The sequence below is a fragment of the Branchiostoma belcheri genome, unplaced genomic scaffold (genome assembly GCF_001625305.1).
Source record: "Branchiostoma belcheri isolate BF01 breed outbred unplaced genomic scaffold, Haploidv18h27 scaffold130, whole genome shotgun sequence".
Taxonomy (NCBI): domain Eukaryota; kingdom Metazoa; phylum Chordata; class Leptocardii; order Amphioxiformes; family Branchiostomatidae; genus Branchiostoma; species Branchiostoma belcheri.
The window spans coordinates 702885-730819 of record NW_017802714.1 but is presented as its reverse complement, the minus strand read 5'-3'; the positions used below and the strand labels follow the sequence as shown (position 1 = coordinate 730819).

Sequence of the window (27935 nt, the reverse complement as noted above, 5' to 3'; positions counted from 1 at the left end):
CCACCTCATAAAGCCACCTCGTTCGCTGCGCTCACTTGGTGGCTTTATTCGGTGGTTATAGCAACTGACAAGGCTTTATTACACCATATTCACCTCGGGGCGGGTCATTAACCCTTAATTGATAATTTTCAAAAGTGTCAATTGAAAAGTACAGCGTACTTTATTTTCAGGGTCAAAGTCGGTGTCCAAATTTTGTCGCCGTGAACGTTAAGCGTGGTGACGTTATCGTAATACTTCGGATCCCAGCTCAGTCGGCTGTCCTGCCATGTCTAAGGAAAAGAAACATTTTAATGCCATAAACGACGAAAAAGAAAAGTAAAAGCTAAGTAGTATGCAGTCGATGGTATCCACCCCTGTATTCAGGCGAAGCAAAGGCGGAGCAGGTCAGAGGTCATAATCATTTTCTAAGCGTATGCGGATTTATGTTAAGGATATGCAGATGCATGCAGGAATGTAGCTAATGAGCTAATTAACGACAAAAAATCGATTATATTGATATATCCATAACTATGAATTAATTAATTCATAACTATGAAATATTAATGTACAATTATGATTTAATTTATGTACATTTTAATGTGATATATTATAAGGGTTTGCTGACGTCATTGGAAGAGGTCTGATAAAGTTTACGGTGCACTTTTGAACAACGGAGTGGACAGTACCACATGGTGAGACCATCTGCCGTTCTAGAGACATTCTTTGCTAACGTCAGCACTCATGTGTCAACGTCATCTGTAGTAGCTGATTGGTTGAATTGAATGGTAGGTGACGTGACCTGCTGTTGATTGGTTGCGACTGGCGGCAAGATATGACGTGTTTTGACGAGATTGGACGATCCTCGAGACAATGGGTAAGATGGCGCCCAAATTTGCTATATAAACGCTATAATTCGCCTTAGGAAACATATCGCCTTGAGCGCAGCCTGAAGAAAGACCCATTCCTCAAACAGCCGTCGCATCGGTCAACGCAGCTGACTATTTTCTTCTCACTGCCGGTAAGTCGTCTCTCTTTCTTGTTACGAACGCCCCATGGGGTGAATGTAGAAGCAATGAATCTATATTTGTAGCATTGTACGTAAAGCAAGACATTGTAATATAGACCGTATCCATGTGGTAGATTCAGTTTTGTGTACATTATTTTGTTCAATGCTACAACTTGAGTGAATGCGGGTAAACGTTACATAACTTTTTTTACATCCGTTTGTATCAGGTTTGTATCGAAAACCTTTCAACCAATTCTACACGGTACACAACCATTAGATTCCACGAAACGCTATAACGTACATGTTGCTGTGTGTGTGTGTGTGTGTGTTGTATAGCTACGTACAAGGAAAAACTTCCCCCCGCATTTGTCCTCCCGAATTTGACACCCACAGAATCTCCACCAATCTCTCGACTGCTCCAGATCCGCAAATCACGTCACCTATGGTTCCAATCAACCAATCATCTACCGCAAATGCTGACCCTAACCACACCTCTCATCACACGGCATGTATACATGCTGACGTTCGCAATCCTCCGCAAACAGCAGATGGTCCTGCTGTCATGCTGAAAAGCTTTTTGTCAAAGTAACAATGTGCGTAGGCGTGGCATCATCTTTCATGGGGCGTTGCCTGGGCAACAGGTTACCCAGGTAGCCGGGTTCAAAGGTGCACCGTAAAATTTATGTGACCTCTTCCAATGACATCATCAAACCCTCATAATATATCATCTTAAAAATATACATAAATAAACTCATAACTACACATAAATTTTTCATAATTATAAATAAATCAGCTCATAGTTATGAGTATATCAATATAATCGGTTGTATATTACTAATTAGCTACATTTCTGCATGCATCTGCATTATCCTTATCATAAATCTGCATACTTGATAACATATTGGCGATGACCCCTGACTTTTTAACCGAGCATGACCGCGAGCCTGAATAATATGAAGCATACTGTCCACTATATACTACTAGCTATTAACGTCAAAGTCCAAAATGATGTGACCAAAATATTGTTTGCAAAAAAATGCCTTAACTTTATGTAATATTCTCACAACTATGACAACTTACGAAATTGATGACAACAGATGCAGTCAGTTGCTCCTTCTTTTCATCCTGAAATACACGTTACATCATGAATCAACTTATTTTTTTTTCTCAGAAGTGATATCATACTGGAAAATAAAGGGGGTATAAAGTGTGCAACAGCGTAAATGTACTTACCAAGACAACAAGCTTTACCACTGATCCAGTGAAGTTGATGGTAACATTCTCAGGTGACAGACTTGCACTGGGAATCTCCAGTAGATCCTCTTGCAGCCTTTGCTTGTGGTTTACTGCAGGAGGGTGTGTTTTTGTGCATAAATGCCGTAAAATATGCAGACACTGGTAAATATGAAATTGATTGTCAAACTTTTGTGCCTATACACGATGGTCAAATTCCACCTCAAAAATCCTAACACGCGAGACATGAATATTAATGAGATTGCTGTCAATAAACCACCTCTCACCAATAGCAACGTTTCTTTCATATGCGTACCTGGGCCCCACCCCTATTGTCCTCAATTTCGCACTTTAAACAATACCACTAGTTTCAAATGCACCATTCTCACGCTTCTGTCCTTACTGGTGACATCGTATCCATTGGGCACTACGTTAATTCACTATCCAAAGTACCGAAAGTGAAGAGCACGAAAACTCCCTCTGCGCCCGGGCTCACTGGCGTAAGCATTCCCGGACCGAGTCGTCCCTTGATTCCGCGATCCCGCTTATTAGCTTATAATTTTCGGCTTAGAAGATCTCGATAAATCTACAGACACAGCAAGGCATTCATCTTGTGTAACTAGGAGACAATATCGATATCAACAAAAAAAGAAACCTACTAAAGGCAGCGTCATCCAAGCGTCCAGAAAAGAAACAAAATGGCCGCCCGGAAACATAATACTCATGAAGTTACACTCACAGCTTTACAAACGACTTACGGCTACGAGAAATGCGACATGAACTTGTTATATTCCGGGGTAAAGGTTCAGTCGAAAGTTTAGTGGCATGTGTACTTCAAAATGTAAAGCGTTAGTGTGCTACGGCTGTAAGACGGAACGGAAATTCGGGAACAAATAATTTGCAGGCATAGTCAAAGAAAGGAACAAAATGCCGCCACAATTTTGAAAACATTCGAGTCAATATTTGCGCCAAAAATACGATCAAACGTTAGAATCAAAGGCTATGGTGTCTGCAGGTCTTTCTCGATTGCGTCCTGGATATTATTTACCCCTATCCAAGGGCGGGCGATGACGCCGGGCTTGGCTGTAAGCTGATCCACGGGCGCTTGGCGTGCATGCAGCGGCTTGCTGGCGAAAGGCACGCGGTGCGTGACACTATTACGAACTTTTTGCCCATGAAGTCCCAATTTATTTTGGATTTACATTTGACGTTGCCCGTAAACTGTCGACATTTTCTTGTTGCTTGCATGTATATTTTAATGCTGCTGTTGTTGTTGTCCTTGTTTATCGTCTATCGTTTTTTTTAATGCATCAGCCGTGTTCACATCGCTAAAATCTAGTGCCGTGAGCTTGCCCATTATTTTTCCCCAACCGCGATACTAGTAATTTCTAAACCACGATACTAGCAACATAGTTTCAATCCCTTCAGTACGACGTCAAGATTTTTAGACCGCCCAAAACTCACAACCTTCTCGTCGCAACAGATTTTTGGTCAATTCTCACTTTTAAAACTGCCGCGTTTCTCGATCTCAAGCTTGAAAAACAAAAGCGGTGTGGACAGGATTTGCATGTAACTGCACCCCGAAACAATGACGCCCGATAATCAGTGTCTTTGAGGGACGCCGCCGTAGCTGATTATAGCTTGAAAACGAAGTCTTCCTTCCACGTGAAATCTCCGAGTAAAGGGTATATGTAATGTTTTGGCCCATAACTTTTGATCTAATAAGGATTTTTTTTACGAAAACACCAAAAATCGAAAGGGCACAGTCCCGCCGCCATCTTGATGACGCGATCTTGTTCTATGGAGGCTCACGGGAATTATACCCTAATTTAGGTCGAAATCTACCCCAAAATTTACGAAAATGATCTTAGATTTCGCAGACATCGAGTTTAACACCATAGAATAAAAAAAAAATTATTGGTGAGATTATAGATTAGGACCTCAACTAATGTTTAGCGCGTAAATTGGAAAAAAATCCTTATTAGAAAGGTCATAAGGTTCAAAGTTCGATTGATACACGTTGCCGGAACTAAACACTAGCGTAAGAAGAATTTTTGAACGCTGTAATTTGCTGTCACGTTTTTACCTCTTCTTATTTACAAAGTGAACCTGTCTTCTTTTCAATCATTACTGTTGTTTCTCGACATGATATTCCGATCATGCGTTATTTTGAGAGATGTTTGTAGTGTTTGCTTGTGTAAGTGCCTGGGTACAGGCGAAGGGGAGGCACCCCGCGGTGAGTGGGAGGCGCACTCGGCCTTAGCAACGCGAACAAAAGGCTAACAACCGGACCATCGTGATATGTTATGAAACGCGAGTCGTTGCATAAGTTTAACTACATGATAAAAGCATCACGCTTTTCCTCTGTTGAGGATGACTAACGGTGATAAATTGTCCAAACACTGGACAAAATGATTTAATTTATTCTGGTTTTAGTGTTTTAGATCATTTATAATTTACCAAACAATGCGTTCAATTCGAATGGCCACTGGAAAATCAACTTGTGGTGAGTGAAGTCGATGTTTTGGCTTTTTATGCTTATCTGCCACACAAATAAACATTAACGTGACACAAGAATATTTTCCGGACGCACACGGACGTAGACGGATACTAAGATGTGTACAATCCACCTGTTGCAATGACTGAGGCTTTCAGACTTACCTGAACAACTGGGTTTGTCATACTGCCAATTGCCTCCTTCGATGCACCTCACGTCCTTAGTGTAACCAGACTTGAGTGTGTAGCCTTCGTTGCACGAGTATGTCACCTTTTCTCCTACGTAGTAGAACCTCTTGCTTGGAGTTCCCTTGCCGTAGTTTGGAGGACCTCTGTCCCAGCAGACCTCTGTATCTGGTGTATACAGTTAGATATATTAGATATAACAGTCAGTGGAAAATCATTATGGCATGAGCTGGGCAGAACAAATAAAGTGGCCATATTGTTCAAGAAACAAAGAATGAACGGTTCTGGAAAGCAAGACACAGTTAGTTATTTTCTTACAAGAAAACTTACCACACGGGATGACGTCACATTCCTCCTGGTTACCGTCTGCGGTCAAACAAAATGGCCGCTCCATACCGGTAGGGTTGCGGCAGTAGTTGTTTTCCAGGTTTGCCCAGGGGAACTCTGTCCTGTAGTAACCAGCTCGCGCAGCTGACCACTGGACACAATCTGCCCCGGATGTAGTTTTACTCCATGTGCCACGATAGTTTATACCGACGCCGTGGTAGCAAACTGTGGGAGACAAACCGACACAAGGTAATAGTGTATGTGGCATTATGATACACAATTGAAAATATGTGATGAATTTGGTTGACGTGCCAAAATCAAACTATTATTATGTCCGTGAGACCAATGCTTCTACAAGTAGAGCTTGTAGGAAATGATAGTACGTACTTATTTATCATTTAACGTTATAATAATCTTTTACTCAGTTAAATTATTAGAGAAAATGGTAAAAGTACAGTCGCTAACTAATTCCCGTCGAGAAACAGACCGAAAAAAAATTACCTTCTCTTTCCTTCTTTGCTGAGTTGGGATTCCAACAATTGTAAACGGATGAAGGAAACACGCTACATTGCGGCAACTGGTTCTTTATCCTGTCATCAGCCGTGTTGAGCACTTCTTCACACCACGAACGGCATGGTACCAGCCGTGTTCCCCTAAGAAACATCAGTATATATAACACCAGTCAGCGAAAGTAGCGCCTTTACGAGGTTTGTTGAACACGCAAAAACATGACGTCATATTACTTATGCTGTGTTCCTTAAGTTAGTCGAAGCCTTTCAGGTGACCGTTTAGGTTTAGCATTTCCACACATTAGTAGAACTTTAACTAAAAGTCATTATCATAACGTTCCCTTTTTCACTTACATGCATGAGGTTATGTTGCCTGCATCTGGTAACGAAGAGCAGCGAGTCTTGCTTTCTTCGGAGACATTGCATTGTGGGAAAATGACCGTTGATATGAATGTCCTCATCTCTGGGTGGTATTTTCCTGCGATGCTGTACGAACTGTTGAGCAGCTCCACGACAGAGGAATTCTGTATCTCCTCAAATGTCGTCTGTCCCAGCCGATTCGGTAGGATTGTAAGCCTGCTGTCGATTTCAAAATCCTCAGGAATTGGTTTGCATACTGAAAGGTTGATAATGCTATTTTTAATGTCTGCAATCTTGACAATATTCAACAAGACAAACATTCTAAACAAAAGATAACTGTAGCATAAATCCAAAACTGTACTATCGACCACTACTGTACAAGGACAATCTGGTTCGTTTCTTAGATTAAGTCTGTTTTTCATGGACCCTTTGAAATGCTTGCCTTCAGTGGCCACGTTGTGGAATACTTTGCCCATCTTAGTTAGGACATGTTTAGCATTACTTTGTACATGGAGAAATGACGAATTCAGAATTATTGAAACATAAATATAAGTCATAAAAGAAATAGCATGAGTCTTATCAAACTATACGATCCTCTTGATTTTTTTATATCTCCTAATGTGCATTAACCCTACCTAGACAGGGGGGGGGGCTAAAAGTGCCCGCGGCAACTTTGATGTCACCTAGCGTCTGAACGGCTAGTCTGAACTTGGTGACTTTTCCTAGAATATTGTTGGCAACAATTCTTTATCATTGGATTAAGATAATAATTTTTTGTGTTGCCATGGCAACGGGTTTCTGACAGGCATTTTTTGCTAAATTTAGTACTTTTTGTTTCAACAATAGAATTTTATGGGTTTTATGTCAAGTTACTCATGGTTTCTAATATTAATAACACCCCATATAATTTTATGTAAATTTTATCATTAAATATGCATAATTTATGCTAATTTGATGACGTCATTGGCCAAAATCCAAGATGGCGGACCATATCATTAGAACAGGTATATACAGGTTATTTTCATTAAAATTTCATCAATACTTCAATTTCTTTTTCCAAAAAAGGTTTAAATTAAGGCTTTTAGTATGTCTACGATGTATTTTAGGCTTTATCATGAAAAAAAACTATTTTTGAAAATTCAAGATTGATGATCCAAGATGGCGGATATCTTAAATATGCATGACGTCATGTTATGACGTCACCGGTGTTGCTATGGGCAACATAAGACTTAGTACACCATAATATTCTTTCATAAACACTTTTGGTACAGTTATGTTGAATACCATTGAGTTTTCAGGGAAAAACCTATTTAGACGGTTTTGGCCAATAAAATCACATTAATGACGTCATAATGACGTCATATTACATCATAACGACATAAAAATTGTAGATATGATAAATTTTCACTAGTACACCATTCTCTGAAAATTTGGTGGTCATACGACATACCGTTCGCGAGTTCTTAGGGGGGGGGAAAAGAGCCCCCCCCCGGTCCCCCCATGTCAAAAAAAGCCCGGTCTAGGTAGGGTTAATGCTGAGGTCACCTTTCCAAACCTTGGGGCAGTCTTGAGGAACGGAAAAGAGACAAAAAGCACAAAACAATTGAAAACAAATGTATAATGTAACTATTCTGGTGGGGTCATGTGGTGTAACGGTAGAGTGCTCGGCTAGGACCCAAGTGGCCCCTGGTTCGAATCCTGCTTAATGCCATCGATCTTGTGCCCTTGGGAAGGCAATTTACACGCGCGGCTTTCCTTACTTCGCTTAGGTGTAAATGAGCACCTAGCTTCGGTTAGGGACATCACCACGATAGGACGTTAAATGGAGGCCCGTGTTTTAGAGAAACACATCCGACGCAAGTTAAAGAACCCACCGCACGTATCGAAAAGAGAAGAGGACCTTCCCGATGTGAGTAGTTCGAACATTGCAGTTCGGTCTTACACAGCATGTACTTAAGTGTTCTGTCCCCTTTAAAATAGTACGGTCCAAAAGTGGACAGTTATCTTAACCGACCACTTTTGAGGTTACGGCCTAATAACCAATGGAAAATGGAGCCTTCTGATTAGTTGATATCTTCTGACTATCTGATAATGTCTGTTATGCCTACATCACAATTCAAAACAGAGCCTGCCTGATTTTTTTACACTATCGGTCGGGAGCCGGACTTAGAATCACCCTGACGAAAAAAAAGTACGTCGGGACGAGGCCGTAACCTAATTGTGACCATGACAGCTGGCGTCCGCCCAGCTTCATGACGCCGACTGGTGTCTATATCGGGAACATGCAGCTCGGGCCCCGCTGGAAATGTTACTTCATTAGGAATACTGACTTACGAACAACTGCTAGTTTAGTACACGTACATGCTACATGGGCTCATAACAGTGACTTACCACAGCCCTCCTCATCACTCCCGTCCGTACAGTCTGCGATCCCATCACAACGCTTCCAGGATAGGATACAGGCAAGTCCGTGTCCACAGCGGAAATGTCCCAGAGAGCAGCTGATTGCTTTGCATGTACAAAGTTCATAAATATAAAGTTCTTTTAAGTTCTTTTTAGTTCTTTTTAAAAAAAGGACTTTGAAAGGACATTTGAAAAAAAAAGATTCTGTGATTGTAATTTACTTTCACTTTACAGCATTTGCACATTGATGACATGTATGGTTGGCGCTAAAACAGCCCGCATAAAGCACAAACTTTGCGGTGCCACCACAAACAAACATGGCTGACAGCTGTGTTTCCAACTGCTGAACACACTCGTTAGGCGTCATTTATATTTTGGCGCCTGCTCTTCTAAATTGCACTTATTTACAAATGGATTCAGAGTAGGGTCTTCAAATGAATTACCAGAATTTTTTTTGTATCGTCCAAATGTTACATAATGTAGCTTTAAGATTTTTGAATGGATTCTGCTTTATCTTAAGTTAATACTTTTGGGTGAGCCGGATAACTCAATCCTTTTAGCCAAGGGTTGAATTGTGGGGAGCTTACAAGTTTTGGGGCTTAATTGAAAGTGTCTGGAGCGGCTGACACTCGGCGCTAACACAGGTGACGTCCATACGACCCCAGGTACGGCTAAAAGAAAACATAGCTTTAGGCCTCATTCCAACTACTGTAAGATAGCTAACAAAAATCAATCATGACTACGACTGCATTCCCACTATGGTAAAATTGTCCGGAGTGATTCACTTTGATCCGGCTTCACGCCGACCTAAATCAGGATCCAGCCGGATCAAAGCCGGATCGAAGCCGGATCAAAGAGAATACATACGGCTCGATCCGGAAAGTTTTACCCTTGTGGGAATGGGGCCTAATTTACCACAGTTAGAACACTCCCGATCCGGTTCGATTCCACTTGATCCGGATCTTCAACGATCAACTTTGCGAGATGGATTGAATCCCGATCGAGCCGGATTAAGCTGGCAGTCGTCTGTGTTGAAACGCTCACCGGATCAAACCGTTTTGGTTGATAGGCTTTGTGACGTCATGCTTCCAGGTTCACGGGGTCAACATACGAACAGTGTGGAGATTTGTACCCCATTTAACGCTTGTCTTTCCCAGTCGCCGTTTAACTGAAGCTCAATGCACTCAATACTTCCAGCACACCATTTTCAAGAGATAAATGGCCACAAGGAATCGCCAAAATACGCCAGCCATGTTTAACCCCTAACCTACAATAAGGGGCACGGCAGTTTTTTGTGAAACTACAGCTTATCCAGCTCTAACCGGTTTGAGTGGGAACGCAGGCGCGGGATCAAGCCAGCTTTAACTTCCATGTATGTGTTAACGCGATCCGAATCAGCAATTCGATACGATATGATACGATACAACAGGTAAAAACACCCTAATGGCCTAGCCTAAGTTTGGGATTTGAAGAAGACATATTTATCTATTTATATTATTTTGATATAACCACATGTATGTGAGGAGTAACATAATTTAGAATCGTCTGATTCTAAGTGAACAACGGTTATCCTAAGTACAAGACAAATAAAATAAACTGACAAATGCAATAAACATAAGGCGTGCATTTGAAAAATCCTTTACGAGTGCAACAAAGGAACTGTAGTCTTGATGATGTTAATATCATAGAACATTATGTGACATACCTTCATTCAGCTGGCAGATAAACTTGTAAGCAGAGGAGCACGGTGCGTCATTCCAGCCTGATCCATAGTAGTTCGCGCAGTTTTCTCCCTCGTTACCGTTGGGTTCTCCCGGCTGCCAGGGGTTCCAGTCGGTACTGATGTCGTGTGGAGTCCCGTCTTCCCACACCCACTCACCATCACTGTTCCCATCATTTAAACCAAACCAGAAATGTGAGATTTTATTCACGGCGTTCTTCAGCTCTCTCACGAAGTTGTCCACGTCTTTGTCCTTCGGCATGGCCAGGAGCGCTCCGTCCGCTGCACACACCTCTCTGGCCTGGCTGTAGGTTTTGTCTTGGTTGTACGCCTTGAAGCACGCACCCCCGTATGTAGTATAGCCAGAGGGACAGCCTGTAGAAATATGATACAAAGCGGTATAACTGGGCCTTTCATTTGACATTGAGACTTTGCTAGTTAACTACTTGTACACTAAGTCCCACGCTGGAGTAACGACATGAACTTTAATTTGAAGTACCTTTGCATCTTTAACGCAAGCACGTGCAACCTACCCTCTCAAGATCTTTATTGTACTTTCAATAAGTACACTAACTCTGGTTGAGATATTTTTCACAAGTATGCATCTTTTTTACATTATGAGATAAAAGAAATCATTATAGGTGCTCCGGGGCATCAGAGACTTATTGGTAAAATGGTGCAATCTATCTGAATATTCATTTATAAACTAAATTATAGAATCCACAAAATTGTACATGGCGGGGACTACTTTAGCTTATTAACGTAATCACGTATGCAAAACATCAAAGCCTACATTATACTAATACGTGACAACTGATTGGTCGGTTTTGTTTTGAAGACGAGGCACCAGACGATATTCTACTCACAGCTCAGTCCATCCTCCTGCAGTTCCCAGGAATCCCGACAGGCGCACGTTCTTCCTCCCGGATGGGCAAGGCAAAGCTCCCGACATCCTCCATTGGACGAGGAACAGGCTGACATGCGGATACATGAGCAAGTTAAGATTCCAGATATGATTGTGTAAAAACAACTGATCAAACAGTCAAGTGGTAAAAGTAAGTTGACACAGATTGCAAGGTTTTTGCAGGTAAAAATATACTTTGACAGCTTAAGTTAGCAGAGGTTATAACAGCTAAGTATATATTCACTAGCTACATGTATTGTTATCAACAATGAAAGTTATTTTTGCACACTATATGAATGATTAAGGCATTATTGTTCGTGTCAATGTAACCCAATCATTTTATTTTATTTAAATTATTTTGAAGCCTTTTAGCCCTGCCGGTCTAATCTTCCAAGTCTCAAAAATTGTAATTACATCATCACATCCATGGAAAATACAGTAAATACATTTAAAAAGACATAAATACATTAAAATATCAACAATTAACACACAAATCGATATTATTTATTAAAAAACTGGAGGTTGAGGCTCATGTGACACTGTTTGCGATAGCTTTTTTGAACCTGAGTAGGTTACTCCATGTCTTAACGTGATATGGTAGATCATTCCACAGCAATATTGCACGATACAGGAATGGACGTTTACTGCTGTTTGTCTTAGGTTCAGGTAATTTGTGCGGAAAATCTGGTATTGTGAATACAAGAGATACATGAACATGCACAAGGGAGTTGTAGATATTCTGTGGTTCGTGACTAGTTACAATCTTAAAGAACATGACCAACGTACTAATAGGGAATCTGTCTCACACAGTCGGCCAACCAAGATCAACATTACAAGAGGAATGAACTTTCACAATTACGTATTAAATATATGTACTTTGTGTTGAGATAACCATATTTAATGGAGGTATGAGATCTCCGAATTCTTGTTAAGGTAATAATACTATGCTCGTTAAAAATAACACCGACAGTAACACTGTTACAAACACACGTACATGCCACCGGGGATATAACCTTCCTGGCAAAGGTAATTACCATTGGTGACGTTAGGAGGCGACGCCGTGGACAGGAAGATGTCCAGTGGATAATTCAGGCCATCAACCAGAACAGTCTGATTCCTGCTGGACTTGGATAACCTGGAGTTGTGATATATAACGTTATGTCAGCAAATTGTTACACAGGGTTCGATACTGAAGGGAAAAGGTCGTCCTAAATTCTCCATGATAACTACAATTCCTACGAGATCGTTAAAATATATGAAGGGGTTTTTCTTGCCTTATGACGTCACCAGTCCGCTTGAGATGTGCCCAGTAGATGTAATCAGCATCAACCGCCATCCCTGTGACAGGTTTCCCGTCTCCAGGCTTAACAAGTTGTGTATTGTTGCCGAGCATGTCTGAGCTGTAGATTGCGTCTTTATCAGAATAGTACAGCCGATTCTCTGGTTGGAAGAAAAACACTTTTAGAACAGAAACACTTCCAGATAACCATTGAATCATTACCTACATGATAATGTTGTTCAGGTCTATAGAAAGTGCTAATATAGAATAAATTTTGTAGAGGACAAAACAAGAGATTTTATCAAAAATGATTAAATAGATATAGATAGTTATAGGTATGATTTAAGCAATGGTAAGTCAAATTAGTTGATGAGATCCAGCATTCACGCGTGTTTCGAACGAACATTTAGTTTAGAACCGGCGTTCTTCCCCTTGCGACGCCACCTAGCGGCCGCCCGGTACTGCAGGTAAAATCAGCTGAGGCATTCTGACGTCAGCAGACCTTTGACCACCGGAAATGATTACCAAATGGTCACATTCACGAGTTGCACATTCCCAGGAACCTTTGCGCATAGGGTAGGTCACGTGGGCGCACAGGGTAGGGAAAGGTCGCGGTAAACCACGTGACTCATCCTCGGCTCTGGTCGGAAAAAGTCGGAAGTGTTCGCGAGCGCTCGGAAATTTCAAAAATGGCTGACACCACTGCCGGCGGCGGGAGGCACGTAGTTTTTCACGGCGTTCGTACGGCAAAGCGGCATCGAATTTTTGCTCCATGACTATCGGTATGGGATAGGATAGGGTTGATTCAACATACTACGTGAAAATGTGACAAAAAGACAGACTTTTGAAATTGAATGCTCCCAGCCTACTATCGGCCAGATAGCTTAGGGCACCTTCTTCCGACCAGAGCCGAGGATGAGTCACGTGGTTTACCGCGACCTTTCCCTACCCTATGCGCCCACGTGACCTACCCTGTGCGCAAAGGATCCTGGGAATGTGCAACTCGTGAATAGCGCGGTTTGCTGCAGGGGTGACGCGGGTCGAAGGGCATTCACGAGTTGCACATTCCCAGGATCCTTTGCGCACAGGGTAGGTCACGTGGGCGCACAGGGTAGGGAAAGGTCGCGGTAAACCACGTGACTCATCCTCGGCTCTGGTCGGAAGAAGGTGCCCTAAGCTATCTGGCCGATAGTAGGCTGGGAGCATTCAATTTCAAAAGTCTGTCTTTTTGTCATATTTTCACGTAGTATGTTGAATCAACCCTATCCTATCCCATACCGATAGTCATGGAGCAAAAATTCAATGCCGCTTTGCCGTACGAACGCCGTGAAAAACTACGTGCCTCCCGCCGCCGGCAGTGGTGTCAGCCATTTTTGAAATTTCCGAGCGCTCGCGAACACTTCCGACTTCTTCCGACCAGAGCCGAGGATGAGTCACGTGGTTTACCGCGACCTTTCCCTACCCTGTGCGCCCACGTGACCTACCCTGTGCGCAAAGGATCATGGGAATGTGCAACTCGTGAATGCGCACAAGTTGCTGGGTGAGAGACCCCAAAATTAAAATGAGCTAAAGAGCTTTAAAACCCTTTCTTGGGTGGGATTTTTGTTGAATTCTTGGCATTTTTGTGATGGATTGTACTCTGTAGGGTTGTGAGTGAATGTTTTTGCAAAAAAAATGAAGTTTTTTCATGAAATTGCCTTGTTATGGGCTTGTTTGTTGCCATACACCCCTCCTGCATCCTGCCTTGGTATCGACCTACACTATGGGGTCAAAGTGCACGGACAAGGCTGTACCTCGAGACTAGCCGTCCACTTTTTTTTCGAAACTTGTTGTAGGTACATATTATTAAATTGGCTAACACGTGAAGGTGAGTTGGTGTGACAGAAACTTCGTAAACTAGAGATATGATGCCCATTTTCATGTCTGATTTAGCATATGTTTCAATGGAGAACCCTTTCAATGGTGTCTGACCCCTGCAGGAATCAACACGGCGATAGTTTCCCACGCACTAAACTACAGTCCTAAGCCCGTCAAAACGCAGTTTTACCGAGTAAACCGACCGATTTAAGAAGATCATCGACTTTGGCCGTTCTAAGGAGCTCTCAAGGAGAGGTAAGTGTTTTTTTAAGTTTCTGCACAGCAGTGGCCGGCATGGGTTTTCACATTTTGCACTAATGTTGTTTTCGTAACACGATATGTGTCTCTACCAATAGGGGCTGCACGAGCAACCTCGTACAGCCCTCCGCGATACCCCCGGGAGTTTGGCCGTTGAGAGAACAGTTCGCCGCCCCACAACGCGGCGAACTGTTCTCTCAACGGCCAAACTCCCCTGGCATGCTTATCTCTCTATTTTGGCCGATTTCAACTTTTTCCAGCCGCCTCCTCAAGCCTGGTAGAGGCTATTAGTCTGTGACACACGGAGAGCTCTGCGCCAAATGAAGTCAATTCGTTGGTTGGCGTCACGGTTCAGTTTTGCTTTCACCTCTTTGCGGTCTGCGCTCAAAACAAGTCAATTCGTCATGGCTGTCGACACAGGTTCAGTTTTTTTAAGAGTTCTGAAGATATCATGTTAATTGAATATGACTATTAGGCTGAACAGCCAGTACTCTGTCACAAATAAAAACTTCGTCACGCAACTCTGCAAAGGACTGCTCGCACAACTCTCAGTCAGTCTGTGACACACGGAGAGCTCTGCGCCAAATGAAGTCAATTCGTTGGTTGGCGTCACGGTTCAGTTTTGCTTTCACCTCTATGCGGTCTGCGATCAAAACAAGTCAATTATTCATGGCTGTTGACACAGGTTCAGTTTTTTTAGAGCTCTGAAGATATCAAGTTAATTGAATATGACTTTGAGGCTGAACAGCCAGTACTCTGTCACAAATAAAAACTTCGTCACGCAACTCTGCACAGGCCTGCTCGCTCAACTCTCCGTCTGTGACATACGGAGAGCTCTGCGCCAAAAGAAGTCCATTCGTTGGTTGGCGTCACCGTTCAGTATTGCTTTCACCTCTTTGCGGTCTGCGCTCAAAACAAGTCAATTTGTAATGGCTGGCGACACAGGTTCAGATTTTAGAGAGTTCCGGGGATTTTAAGCCAGTTCAATGTGACTACTAGGCTTTGTAACGTACCAGCGGCCCGCAGAGCTGGTATTGCTGCTCTGACAGGTCGGGTTCAGTTGGTTTCAAGCTTGTAGTCAATAGCTCTGTGCCGAAACAACTCAATTCGTTGGTTGGCGTCACCGCTTATTTTTGGTTAGACCCTTGTGAATAAAGCTATAAGTACAAAAAAGTCGATGCTGATGGTTGACGTTGACGCGGGTTCAGTTTTGTGTATAGAGCTTGTTCTACTAAGGAAGTTGTACTTTCTTGTTTTTTTTTAGTCCTGGTTTGCGTTCAAACCCTTCCAAGAATATTGCCGTTTCTGACTTGGGTTGTCTCGAAAAAAGAAATGTTTACTGGTGCTAAACAAGAGACATTTGAGCCTCCGTACAAAAATAAAGGGTCGTTTATTCATACATACACACAAACACACACACACACAAACACGCACACGCATGCACATCTTTTAGAAAATAATTGTACGATGGCTTGGGGCACATGTGTTGACACAAATAGATTCGTATATTAAAAAGTGATGTACCCATACATTTATAGTGGTATAGCCCATGTATAATCGCTGCCATCGGTGACATTGCGAAGTGGTGTTTTTTCTTCTTTTCTCATCGTTAAACGGGCTCTACAACTCAGTTGATGAATTCCAAAAACCCCTGAGTAGTTGGTTTTGCTTAAAGGTCTGTTTACTACAACCAAAAATCTTCTTTTCACACCTCTCTGGCAAGATTTACAACCGCAAATCAGGCCCATTTTAATATGTAGGTTTGGGGCAATGCAAAACGTACGTTGTTATAGTCATTCATTTCTTAACATAGTAAGTTGACCTATAACCCTTTAGTATACAAGAACAACATTCAGAGAGACAACATCGTTGCTCCATACAAAACAAACATGTCCAAACAAACGTGCTTTTTCCACAGAATTTTGTTGTGTGGTCGGTCATGCAGGGTGCCACCTATTGTCCTGTATTTTACAACCAACATCCGTTCTAACCGAGACGGCCACCCGCGCACGAAACAAGTCATGCACAGTTATAAACTAGGTGTGAACGTGCCATAATCCAAAAGACAAAAACTTCAATGAGCGATTCAGAATGGCCAATATTTCAAAAGAGGAAAGTGTCATCCTGATCTCATGTTGTGTCGTCTAGACGCCCAGACAGTTCTGCATATCAGCCTGTAAATAGAGGGCCAAAGGACTAGTAGTTGAACCAGAGTTTAACTAAAAAGCGACTTGGTCTTGAGCGCAAAGAGGTGGAAGCAAAACTGAACAAGTGACGCCAACCAACGAATTGAGTTCTCGCCGCAAAAGCGCCACCTACATTGGCGTTAAATAGCGGCGAGTTGCAGAACTCCAGTCAGAAGCTCTGAGGAAGGTGTCTGATAGACATCGAAACGTAAGCAGGTGAGAAACTCTATGGTTGTGTAAGAAGAAAATTCTATATCCTAACGAATTGAGTTGTTTCGGCGCAGAGCTATTGACTACAAGCTTGAAATCGACGGAACCCGACCTGTCAGAGCAGCAATACCACCTCTGCGGGCCGCTGGTACGTTACAAAGCCTAGTAGTCACATTGAACTGGCTTAAAATCCCCGGAGCTCTATACAAAATTAAACCTGTGTCGCCAGCCATGACGAATTGACTTGTTTTGAGCGCAGACCGCATAGAGGTGAAAGCAAAACGGAACCGTGACGCCAACCAACGAATTGACTTCTTTTGGCGCAGAGCTCTCCGTGTGTCACAGACTGACGGAGAGTTGTGCGAGCAGTCCTGTGCAGAGTTGCGTGACGAAGTTTTTATTTGTGACAGAGTACTGGCTGTTCAGCCTAATAGTCATATTCAATTAACTTGATATCTTCAGAGCTCTTTAAACAAGACTGGCAATGAAAACATACATTGCCATGGCGACGGTGGTTGCTGTTAGGGTTATTGTTTGCATGGCACTGCCATGACACTGCCATGATAAAGTCTAGACAGTGCACTCCTCCCCTGAGTGTATAGTGAACGAGCCCCGGGGTCACAGAAAGCAGGGACATAGGGCAGACAGATCTTCCCAAGGGTTTATAGGAATGTGGGCATAGATGTGGGTCAGAGAAATGCCTGTGGACATTCCGCATGCCTGTGGACAAAATGCTAACCATTCACTGGGTACGGCATGTGGGGAATGTGGCTAGAATGTGGGACATACACTTGACATACAATTCCTACCTATTGAAATTCCAGGAAACCCTTGGGACATTGTGGAAATTGTACAGATTGACAAGACTCCCATGATGTTCATGAAGTCGGTATAGATTCACAAGACTAAAAATTCTTGTGAATCTGTACCGACAGTCTTCTGAGCTCTGCTGCATTTAAACAGGTACTATTATTATGATATCTTTCTCTTCTATCATAATAATTGAGAAGTTTATTTCAAATTCATGCCCAGAGGCTAATTGTCAGTTACAATAATAAAAGGACAATGAAGAACAGTATATAAAATAACTAAAATCTACATGATGAAAGGTAGTTGTCTAAAATTGTAGCCATGTCTAAAACTATGTCTGAAGGGTTTGACTTCCCTTTTGAAAACTGTAGAAGCTTCGAAGACATCATCAGCGCATATCTGTAAGTCTCCTTCTCAGCATTTTCCCAACATGTTCAGATTCACAATGTGATCGACTTTACTCACAGAAGTAATTCTAAAATGTCTTTAGAGGTTGTAGTTTATTCACCTGGAAGGCATGTGGGAAAGGAATGTGAGCAAAAATGTTGGACTTCCACTTGGAAGGCTTGAAGACTTCCACTTGGAAGGAATGTTTTAAGGCATGTGCGAATGCATGGAAGCAAGAATGTAAAACTTCCACTTGGAAGGCATGTGGGAATGGCAAGAATGTAAAACATCCACTTGGAAGACATGTGGGAATGAGGGCCAGAAAGTAGGACATCCATAAGACTTCAGCGCATGTGCAGACAGGCATTGACGACATGCCACAAATCCCTAGGGTTTACAGCGCATGTTAAGAATGCAGGCATAGCAACCATACCACTATGTGTCCCACCGGTTTTCAGCGCATGGCGAAGGGCAGGCATTGTACAAATTCCACGTTGTTCCAAATCGAACAGCTCCCGAATGAAATGTCATTGTTCTCGTCAGGAGAAATCACACCACCACTAAGCGCTTAAATCGTAAATGGCAACAACACATCTGAGTAACCTACAATTTAAAGACGACCACCCGCGTTTCACGGACTGGACTTGACATGTACAGTTACAGGATATATTGCTGAGGTGGCTAAGAAATTGGAACTGGGCACGCAGAGGACCAACGTTCTGGGCGGAAATAGTTCACATAGGACTGTGTGACAGCCGGAGAGGAATTATTGTGCAAGCCAAAACTGATGATCTTGGGCCTGAAAAAAAGGTTTCCCTTCTACTAGTTTTCAAAAAGTCATCACATGGCAGAAGGTGCGAATGACCCCTTGCAGTTGTCGTTTTTGGGTGGTATTTTTTCTAACCGGAGGCCTTCCGCAAGCACCCTATGGCCAGGCAAACTTAAGGTAATGTAACAGGAAATCCATTTAAGGCTAAATAAAGCCGTATAAAACACCTGTGTCGATGGTCTTACAGAAGTACAAATCTCTCTCTGGTGTAGATAGTATGCAGATGTATTGTCATATATCATACATGATTAATTTTACGTATACGGCATACTTAGGACTGCATGCACAAAAAAAACTCTAAAATACATGTGTACTTCTACATTGTCCTATAACAAAATTGATCTAGTCAATATATTTGGTTATGCCAACCAACGTCAACAACCTATCAATGTCAACCTCTGATGTGTACAACATATATGTAAGTGCATTTATGTTCGTGAGGAGTTAACTTCGCGATATACCTAGCCTATCCTAGCTAACTGATCTCCGTGTCAACAGTTTGAATTTGTAATGAAATCGAAATTTATATGAACAATCATTTCCATTCATGAAGAGTTGTTATATTTAGAACTTCTTGTAAAACGGTAGCACAAAACATCTAATATGTGTAATAGTCTATACACAACGCAAGCTTCAAATGCGCTAGTTTGCTAGAAACGGGTCACATGATAATATTGTACTCGCCGATTTTTTTGAACTCATAAATATCAACTTGAATGTTTCCCAACCATGCGACTCAATAGAAGCTTGGTGGAAAGACAGCGTTCGTCATTTTCCAAATTCCAGTAGAGTAGTATTTACACAAAAAACGCGCATGGTCTCTATAAATTATATTAACATTTAAGATCAATTTATTAAAGTCTATGTCTTCTGCTGACTTACGTAGAATTCATCATAGGATTCATCATTGAACATGGCAAACTTACCATCCAGGACACGCGTTAATAGATCGGTCCGGTTACAGTCGTAGAATTAAAACAGTCAATTACACTCTACGGAAAATGGGCATGCGGGGCCCTCCTTAAAATGCTATTGTCTATTGTCATAACAGATCCTAAAACAACACACACTTTGACTAGTGTTGGCAACTTCTTTGACTAGTGTTGGCAACTTAAAAAAAACTAACTCCAAATCATGACCTTGACAACTAGACATAGATAATGTATATGGAAAACTTACCTATCCAACGGACACTCAACACAAGCGGCTACCTGGTACTACAACAGCACATCTGATCACTATCGACTGTACTCACAGAAGTATTTCTAAAATGTTTTAGGAGTTTGTAGTTCATTCACTTGGAAGGCATGTGGGACAGGAATGTGAGCAAGAATGTAGGACTTCCACTTGGAATGCTAAGACATCCACTTGGAAGGCATGTGGGAAGAAATGTGGGAAGAATGTAAAACTTCCACTTGAAAGGCATTTGGGTATGTGGGCAAGGATTTAGGACTACGTAGGAATGTGTCCATAAAAGTGTGCCATCAACATGCCTGTAGACATGCCATGCCTGTGGAAAAAAATGCCTGTGCAATTCCTAGAATTCTTGCAAACTACACACAATACTGTGCCATTAGGCTCCCCCCTGAGGCGTCGCCAAAAACTGAACCTGTGTCGACAGCCATGACGAATTGACTTGTTTTGAGCGCAGACCGCAAAGAGGTGAAAGCAAAACTGAACCGTGACGCCAACCAACGAATTGACTTCATTTGGCGCAGAGCTTTCCGTGTGTCACAGACTGACTGACGGAGAGTTGTAGCCTCTACCAGGCTTGAGGAGGCGGCTGGAAAGAGTAGAAATCGGCCAAAATAGTCCCACGCAATAAATAAAGTACATGTAAACTACTAGTATACACATGTACAAAGCTTTCAACCATACATCCAAAATGACCAGAGGTAGGTACATTGACAAACTCGCAAAGTGCAAATAATGCATAAAGGATGAGGTAATACAGGGATTTTTTTTGCTGAGGCAAGCTTTCATTTGAAGGTCTAACAATTTTGCTTGGCAAATACATTTTTGAATAGTGGCACTCACAATACATTGACTGTAAACAGGTAACCTTGTGTTACCCGTGTTCTATCAACAATGGAAAATAGAATTCCATGGTTCAAATTGTATGGAATATGACGATGTATGCAATCATGAACAGAAGAAATCATTGAGATTTCTTATTTCAAACACTATACAGGTACTAGGTATACAAATGTACAATTGCTATGTTATCATTGTTTTCTATTTCAAATGTTAAAACACTAAACAGGTAAACTACTACAAATGTACTATTTCTATGCTATCACTTCCTTCGTTTTGGTGCTGGGACACCCCCTTTTAGTGATGGGCAAACCTGTAGGAGGTGCCTCTCAAGTGTGGACTGGAGCCTACTAACAGGGTTGGGAATACTGCCAGTGCTTTCCCTGATGATGTTATTGAATACAGAATGGATCCCCTCGATGCCTTGTTCTCCATGGAAACCTAGTCCCATTTTCCACTTCCGCATCCAGGGTACAACATGCTCTTCAAGCATGTACATCTTAACTGTTATAGATGCCGTAGGAAACATCTCCCTGAACGCACCCATGAAGTGGTTGATGTCCCTCTCTGCAGTGTAAAAGAAGAAAATTTAATTAGTCATATGTTGGATATTTCTATGATTGTCATGGTTAACATTTTTCCTCCTTTAAATCTGTTTTCAGGTTTTTCTGCAGAAAACTTGCAGACAATGTTGACTCAAGTGCTGAAAAACTTAAAGGTATTTTAGTGCTTTCTTTGCTTAAAGGTGCAGAAATTATGAGGAGCAATGTACCCTGCATTAGAGCTGTCTTTTTGTCTATCTCTTTCTTCTTTTCTGTGCATATTATATATATATCATCATATTTCTGTACATATATTCAAGACAGCTCAAGATAACTTATGTAAATAATTTTAGTGTTGATATTGATAATGTCTCTCACCCAGCACAGAAATGTCCTCTTCCGACACCGCATTACCATGTGCATACCCTTTATAGCACTTCCCAAACAGTAGTAGGATCTTCTCATACTTCTGCTGAATGTTGCTCGCTCTTCCGATGATGCTTAACGGAAACGCCTCAAACTCCGTCACAAAGTCTTGTGCAGCAGTTCTCGCCACAGCTGTCAGGGCCTTGATAGATTCTTCCTGTATAAGTGTAAGACTTGTTAGTGAGCTTTTGAGGAGACACTCCGAGACAGCCATGTTACATGTACATTTTGTATATATTAAAGTATGTATGTATGGTATATATATATAATATTCTTACACAGGAAATAATTCAGTGTCTAGTTAACATGACATACCTTCAGCATTATTTCCACGTGATTCCCCACAAACGCAGCCCCATGGTAAGCTTGCCTCCTCACGTTGTGTTCTTGGAGAACCCTCTCCAGCAGACTTGCAAGGGGCCCATTCCTTGTTGTTATGTGTCCTTTCTCTTTGATCTTTGCTGACTTTAGTTCCTAATGAAACATGAAAGATGTTTATAAAGTTATTATTGTAATGTTTAGAGAATAAAACAGGTGTGAAGTAGCAAAACAATTGATTTTTAGTGGATCGTGCCCTGCCATATTGATATTCTTTCAAACATTTAATAAAAGAAAAAAAAGAGATAAGACAGTTATTTTCATTTGGTTCATATTATATTAAATGATAATATTTCATGCAGGTAATGCTTAAAAGAAAATGTGCAAAATTCACCAGTTTTTGCCTGTCTGCCATGAGCCGTTCAACTTCCTCTGAGATTTCAGTGATGTTTTCCATGTCACAGTCTGTTTGAAGTAGGGCCCATGCCAAGTAGTTCTTTTTCTGCAGGATCTCTTCACTAATGTCCTCCACTTGATCATCAATCTGGCGTGCTTCTTCTACAGCCTCCACGTAACGAGTAAGGCCATGAAGGTGGTGGTGGTGTAGAACCTGGGCCCCATCTGTTTCCTCATCTCGGAGGACTCGATTTGCCAGGTGAGTCGCCACGATCTTGTCCAGGTCATGCAGGTCCTTCTCAAGCATGACGTAGATCTTGTGAAAGATTCCCAGACTCAGGTGGAGACCTGGTATGCACACCTGTTTGAAACATATCAATAATTTCTATGGTTTACAATCCAGCAAAGGGATGGTGATGACTGGTCCTTCACTTAAACATCAGGAGGAAGGTAACATAATCAAATAATGCTTATTATTATGTGTCTGTGTTCATATAATAGGAAAGCTATTATTGTTTCTATCGTAAGATAGATATTGAGGCACACTGACCTGGTCAAGGGGGATGTTCAACATGGCCGGGACCACCACATTTTTGAAGTACTTTGCAAACTTCAGCCTTCCCCTGCCATTTCTAATGAAGTTGGCGTACTGAATGGCCATCCTGGTCAGGTCTCGTGCAGGGAAATCCATCAGTCCTCGCTCATCTTTTTCCAGAACCATGATTTCCTTTCTGCTCTCGCACCATAGGCATGGTCAAGTTCCTGTGCAGTCATATATTGTAGTGAATGCTTTATGATCCTGTCAACTTAGTTTAGTTCAACCTAAGCTCATGGGGATTTGATAATGCAGTAGGGAGAAAATGGAGTGTACTTGTTAGGTAGCTTTTATGGAAATAAGTAACACAGACCAAAAATCAATTAGGTACATACCACATGCTCCAGAAATGCCATACCAACTTGAAAGTAGGGCATAGTCAGCAGCTGCAAATATGCGAAGCTGAACGTCTCTGCCATCTGGTAACCTGAACGAAAGAAGAAAGATTGTTGACATTGACCCTTGAACTTCCCACTGAGTCATACATTATTCCTACATCCATCTTTTATGTTCATCTTTCATACCAGGAAGTCACACTTTAAACTGTACCTACCAGAGTGGTATTAAATGTGTACTTCCTACTATTTCTTGCAGCTGTTTGTTTTTGCACACAGAGTGTGGCCTTTCAGACTTAACTCCAATAGTGGCACATATTTGAAAATATCTGTGTATTTTGGTAGGTAGCAGTATAGTGCCCAGGTTATGTTGACATCCCTGTTGATGCTTACCTACATTGTCTCCCTTGCAGCTCATCAATCTCCTGGGAGAATCTGCCCATGCCTGTGGCCAGGTTCTCCCTGGAGTCCTTGGCATTGAAGATGTTGAAGACTACAGTGTTGGTCCTGGAGTTTGGACTCTCCTTGTTGAGCACCTGGAACGCCATCTTAAAACTCCCGCCACCATGGTCTCCAAGGATCTTAATCCACAGCTCACCAGCAGGAATTACTCCCTCATGCCATGTAAGCTTCCTACACAAATATGTACATATAGAATGTTTCTGAATTTATTGTGTTACTAGTACAAGTATAAATGATTATACTAATCAATAAACTGACAATGTGCATAATTAGGAATACTGGAAGCAAAACTTTTTGTATACATCAACTCTTTATAATAATAATAATAATAGAGTATGAAATATTATGATGATGGGATATTGTAACAGTTATGTATTGAGCTCCAGACAAACCAGGTAGAGTGGGACTTCAAGTAAAATCAGTAAAGGAACCTATTACAAGAGCATGGAACTGTGAATGAAAAGCTAGCATGACCTACCCTTCTTCAGCATTCCGTCTTACAATAGCATCCACTGTTGCTCTGAGGGAGTTGACCGCAGCTGCTGGGAGGAGTTTGACTGTGTGGCCACCATCACCATCTCTAGCTGTGAAGGGTAGCAGTTGACACCACACGCCATGCTCTTCAAGGAGTGACTTGGTGATCTGTCGAGATGTCCTTTCGGACTCCAAGGTGATGTTATACTCCTTCAGCCACCTTGAAAAAGGAAATACTTGTACATTAACAACACTCAGTGCTGTTGCTAGTTCTGTAATAATTGAAGACAGAATAAGTGTGATATTCCCTCCAGTCTGTTTCTTCACAAAAAAAACAACAACAAGAAGATAGTACAGTACAGTGTATGGGTGCCAGGGGCTGCATTGTAAGAAGCTTACATTTGGTGGGCTAGATGGCAAGGGTCAGGCCCAGTGTCATGTCTTTTAACTGACCATACTTGATATTTTGATGGGTTTAAGAGCTGAAAGTAACATACCTCTTTAATTCCCTTGTCTGCCTGTAGGTCATGTTCAAGTCCACCTTTGCAGCCAACAAGTGGCCATCAGGAATCCGGATCTGATCCAGGGAAACTGACTTCAGCAGATCCTGCAGCTCGTCTCGGGGAACCAGCCGAAGCTCACGAGCCAACTGCAGCCCTGTGTCCCCTCCATTTGTCACCTGTCGGAGGGCCTGCAGCTCATGGGCTCTGCGCCGTGCTGTTGTTGGTGTGACATCTGTGGTGGCCTTCCTTGCCTTAGTCACTTTGCACAATGTGATGGGCTGCACAATGTACAAAAAACAAAAACATAAATGCCATATAATGGACTAGGAATAAGTTTTCTCGAATTAAAGTCTCATAACTTTCATACACCTGTAATAAAGGAACAGTTTACTAAATTAAATCAATTCTCATGTCATATATTCAGCAGATTTATGTAAAACTTTTAAGTGCCATTATCTTTTTAACATCCTTTTTTTTGCATCAATACAGAAAAATGATGAAGAAAATATTTAAAAAAATGCTGTTGAATGTATGTGGAACTGGTAATTGTAACTCATGGCAGAAGTGATGGATAATGAACTGTGATTCTACAGGATGCAATGTTAATGAAGAATTTAAAAAAAATGCTGTTGAATGTATGTGCAGCATGAGTAGATGAAACTAGTCATTTATAACTCATGTTAGAAGTGATGGATAATGCACTGTGATTCTAAAAGATGCAGACAAAATTACCTGTCCTCCAGTTGTGCACTTGATCTCTTCCAAGATGGCGGCGGACGGACACCCCTGTCGCATCGCTCCGCCTGATTTCGACTGATTTCGACTAAGTCCCTACTTTGACGATAATTGTCGCATCCTAAGAACGCGTAGTTTATTGCTAACGCCGTATAGATCAAGTTCATGTAAGTTTTGTCAGCTATATTGAGTTTGCTGACGTAAAAAAGGGGAAGATTTGTAGCCGGAGACGAGAACATCCCGAGAACAAAGACCCAAGCCGACAAGATGGCGAACGACGCGCAAACACCTGGCGAACTGTACCTGTTACTGGGAACAACAGCCGGCGCGAGGAAAGAGGACATCATCGCGGCCTAACAAAGATAAAGTCTCAAGCTACGAGAAGACTTTAGAAAACAACGAAGGACAAGCGTCTACTGAGCACAGCGAGACAAACTTTCTCAGAGGTGAGCAAAGCTTTCTTTGTCCTGTCAAACGATGACCGCCGGGCAGCCTACGACAAATCAAATGTAATATCGGAGCCGGCCAAACATCACAAGAAACACCCACCAAGTGACGAGTACTTCGTACAACACAACGGCGGTAGTGTAACTATTCACATACCTGCGGGCTCAGACAAACACTGGACAGAAGCTATTGAATCTCACTACAACATGTCCACTGAAGACAAGGGCAAAAAATGGCCGCCAACTAAACGTCCCCTTCCACGATCCCCAGACTAACGACGAGATTGGATCGGTTACGCTCCACGTGTACCATACGTCTAAAATACTAGTACAAGGTTCGGCGTACTATCTGTGGGTTATGTTCATTTATGAACATCTCAAAGAACAGTTACTGGCAACAAGCCCGACCACAGAAGTCATGTGTGAGGATATTATATGCAACAAATGTCAGCAGCCCGGCCCCGAAGATGAAGGTGTAATTCAGTGCAACTCGTGCCAACAGTGGTATCACTATGTGTGTACAGGACTCCGACAAAGTCTACTGTATACATTGATCACTGATGAAGAAAGGGAGTATGTTTGCAACCAGTGCTCACACGACGACCAACGAAACCACTCCTAAAGCGGCCTACAGTGCACCAAACTTAGAAGATAACAACAACAATGCTCAGCTTTCCTCTCTTCAGATCAGTGTAGACAAGCTGGAGTCCATTCTAATGAGCAGAGTCACCACTGACAATGACAAGTTTGACACCTTGGCGGCACGAATCTCACGAATGGAAATCCAGTTGTCTAAAACAAAAGACCCTCCAGTGGAGAACTTGGCGAGACTATCCGACATTGAAGTGCTAAAAAGACGTATCAATGCACTAGAAGCAGAAAACAAAAACCTGCGAAACAGGATAACACTTTTGGAACAACAAAGTGTTAAGAAAGCAGGCCCAACAACATCCCAGACGGGCGACTCTGCACGTGCTCCAAGAACACCTGAAACCACAAACACCCGCGTCGTGCCGAATATCCCAACTAACAACAGCTTTGAAGTCCTAGCAGACAACACTCCGATGACCCAAGTTGAACGGAAGTTAGATTCCCGTGATAATGGGCAGTCGCAGACACGACCAGCAGAAAAGGCGTTCAGATGACCCAATCCTAGCGGAAATAGTCATCATCGGTGACTCGAACACCAGAGGAATTGTTCCCAGCGTGCTTTACCCGGGCAAGCCAACTGCCAAACACTCAGCAATGAAAATCCCTCAGGCCATAGAACTGATCACGGAAACGAACTACTCGGATCCCAAATGCATTGTCTATCACATGGGGACAAACGACATAAGGGAGAAAGGGCGGCAAACGGTGTAACAGAAAACCTCAGACAGCTGGTAACCACAACACGATCAAATATACCGAACACAAACATCGTTATGTCTGCTATACCCCCGAGGAACGACAAACAACTGATGGAGGTCACACGCGACGTTAACACCTTCCTGCACATCCTTCATCAAGAGAATGCCTTCATCAGTCTAGCGGACAATGACAATCTCGGCGAAGACGGATCCATAAAGAGAGCTTTGTACAAACAAGACGGGTACCACCTCAACAGAGACGGCCTAAAAGTACTTGCAGCAAACTGGAAGACTGCAATTCATCCCCTGGTAGGCATGGGTACCTACAATAGAGGACAGAGATGGAGTACTGACCCTGCACCGCAAACCGACAGAACAGAA

The 27935-nt window shown here is 42.3% G+C and overlaps 2 protein-coding genes and 1 pseudogene across 2 annotated transcripts in view; 1 reads left to right on the top strand and 2 right to left on the bottom strand.

Annotated features, from left to right (window-relative positions):
* The window catches only part of LOC109464013, a 24939-nt gene extending 2784 nt beyond the window's left edge, over positions 1 to 22155 (bottom strand). The window contains exons 1-14 of the mRNA XM_019760932.1: positions 21894 to 22155; positions 21517 to 21540; positions 12398 to 12563; positions 12158 to 12258; positions 11086 to 11193; positions 10205 to 10594; positions 8488 to 8604; positions 6091 to 6352; positions 5729 to 5880; positions 5231 to 5452; positions 4880 to 5068; positions 2219 to 2331; positions 2066 to 2110; positions 160 to 269 (exon numbers count right to left, since the gene is read on the bottom strand). Coding sequence (XP_019616491.1) covers positions 160 to 269; positions 2066 to 2110; positions 2219 to 2331; positions 4880 to 5068; positions 5231 to 5452; positions 5729 to 5880; positions 6091 to 6352; positions 8488 to 8604; positions 10205 to 10594; positions 11086 to 11193; positions 12158 to 12258; positions 12398 to 12563; positions 21517 to 21540; positions 21894 to 22155 — 2261 coding nt within the window. The remainder of the gene's footprint in view (positions 1 to 159; positions 270 to 2065; positions 2111 to 2218; positions 2332 to 4879; positions 5069 to 5230; positions 5453 to 5728; positions 5881 to 6090; positions 6353 to 8487; positions 8605 to 10204; positions 10595 to 11085; positions 11194 to 12157; positions 12259 to 12397; positions 12564 to 21516; positions 21541 to 21893) is intronic.
* A 766-nt stretch (positions 22156 to 22921) lies between these two features.
* On the bottom strand, positions 22922 to 25819 carry LOC109464011. Its single transcript, XM_019760931.1, has 6 exons — positions 25757 to 25819; positions 25019 to 25347; positions 24526 to 24741; positions 23979 to 24218; positions 23206 to 23677; positions 22922 to 23016 (listed from the first exon to the last, which is right to left on the bottom strand). The coding sequence occupies exons 1-5, from the start codon at positions 25817 to 25819 to the stop codon at positions 23530 to 23532; spliced, it is 996 nt and encodes a 331-aa protein (XP_019616490.1). The 3' UTR covers positions 22922 to 23016; positions 23206 to 23529.
* A 161-nt stretch (positions 25820 to 25980) lies between these two features.
* LOC109464010 lies at positions 25981 to 27350 on the top strand (annotated as a pseudogene).
* The last annotated feature ends 585 nt before the right edge of the window (positions 27351 to 27935 follow it).

Bases quoted from the DNA above. Each gene is read 5' to 3' on its own strand.
- LOC109464011 (XM_019760931.1), bottom strand. From the start codon at position 25,819: ATGCGACAGGGGTGTCCGTCCGCCGCCATCTTGGAAGAGATCAAGTGC. The intron at 25,348-25,756 runs GTAATTTTGTCT...ACTTATTCCTAG, and splicing joins AGTGCACAACTGGAGGACAG to TCCATTATATGGCATTTATG. The intron at 23,678-23,978 runs GTAAGCATCAAC...TCTTTCGTTCAG, and splicing joins CTGCAAGGGAGACAATGTAG to GTTACCAGATGGCAGAGACG.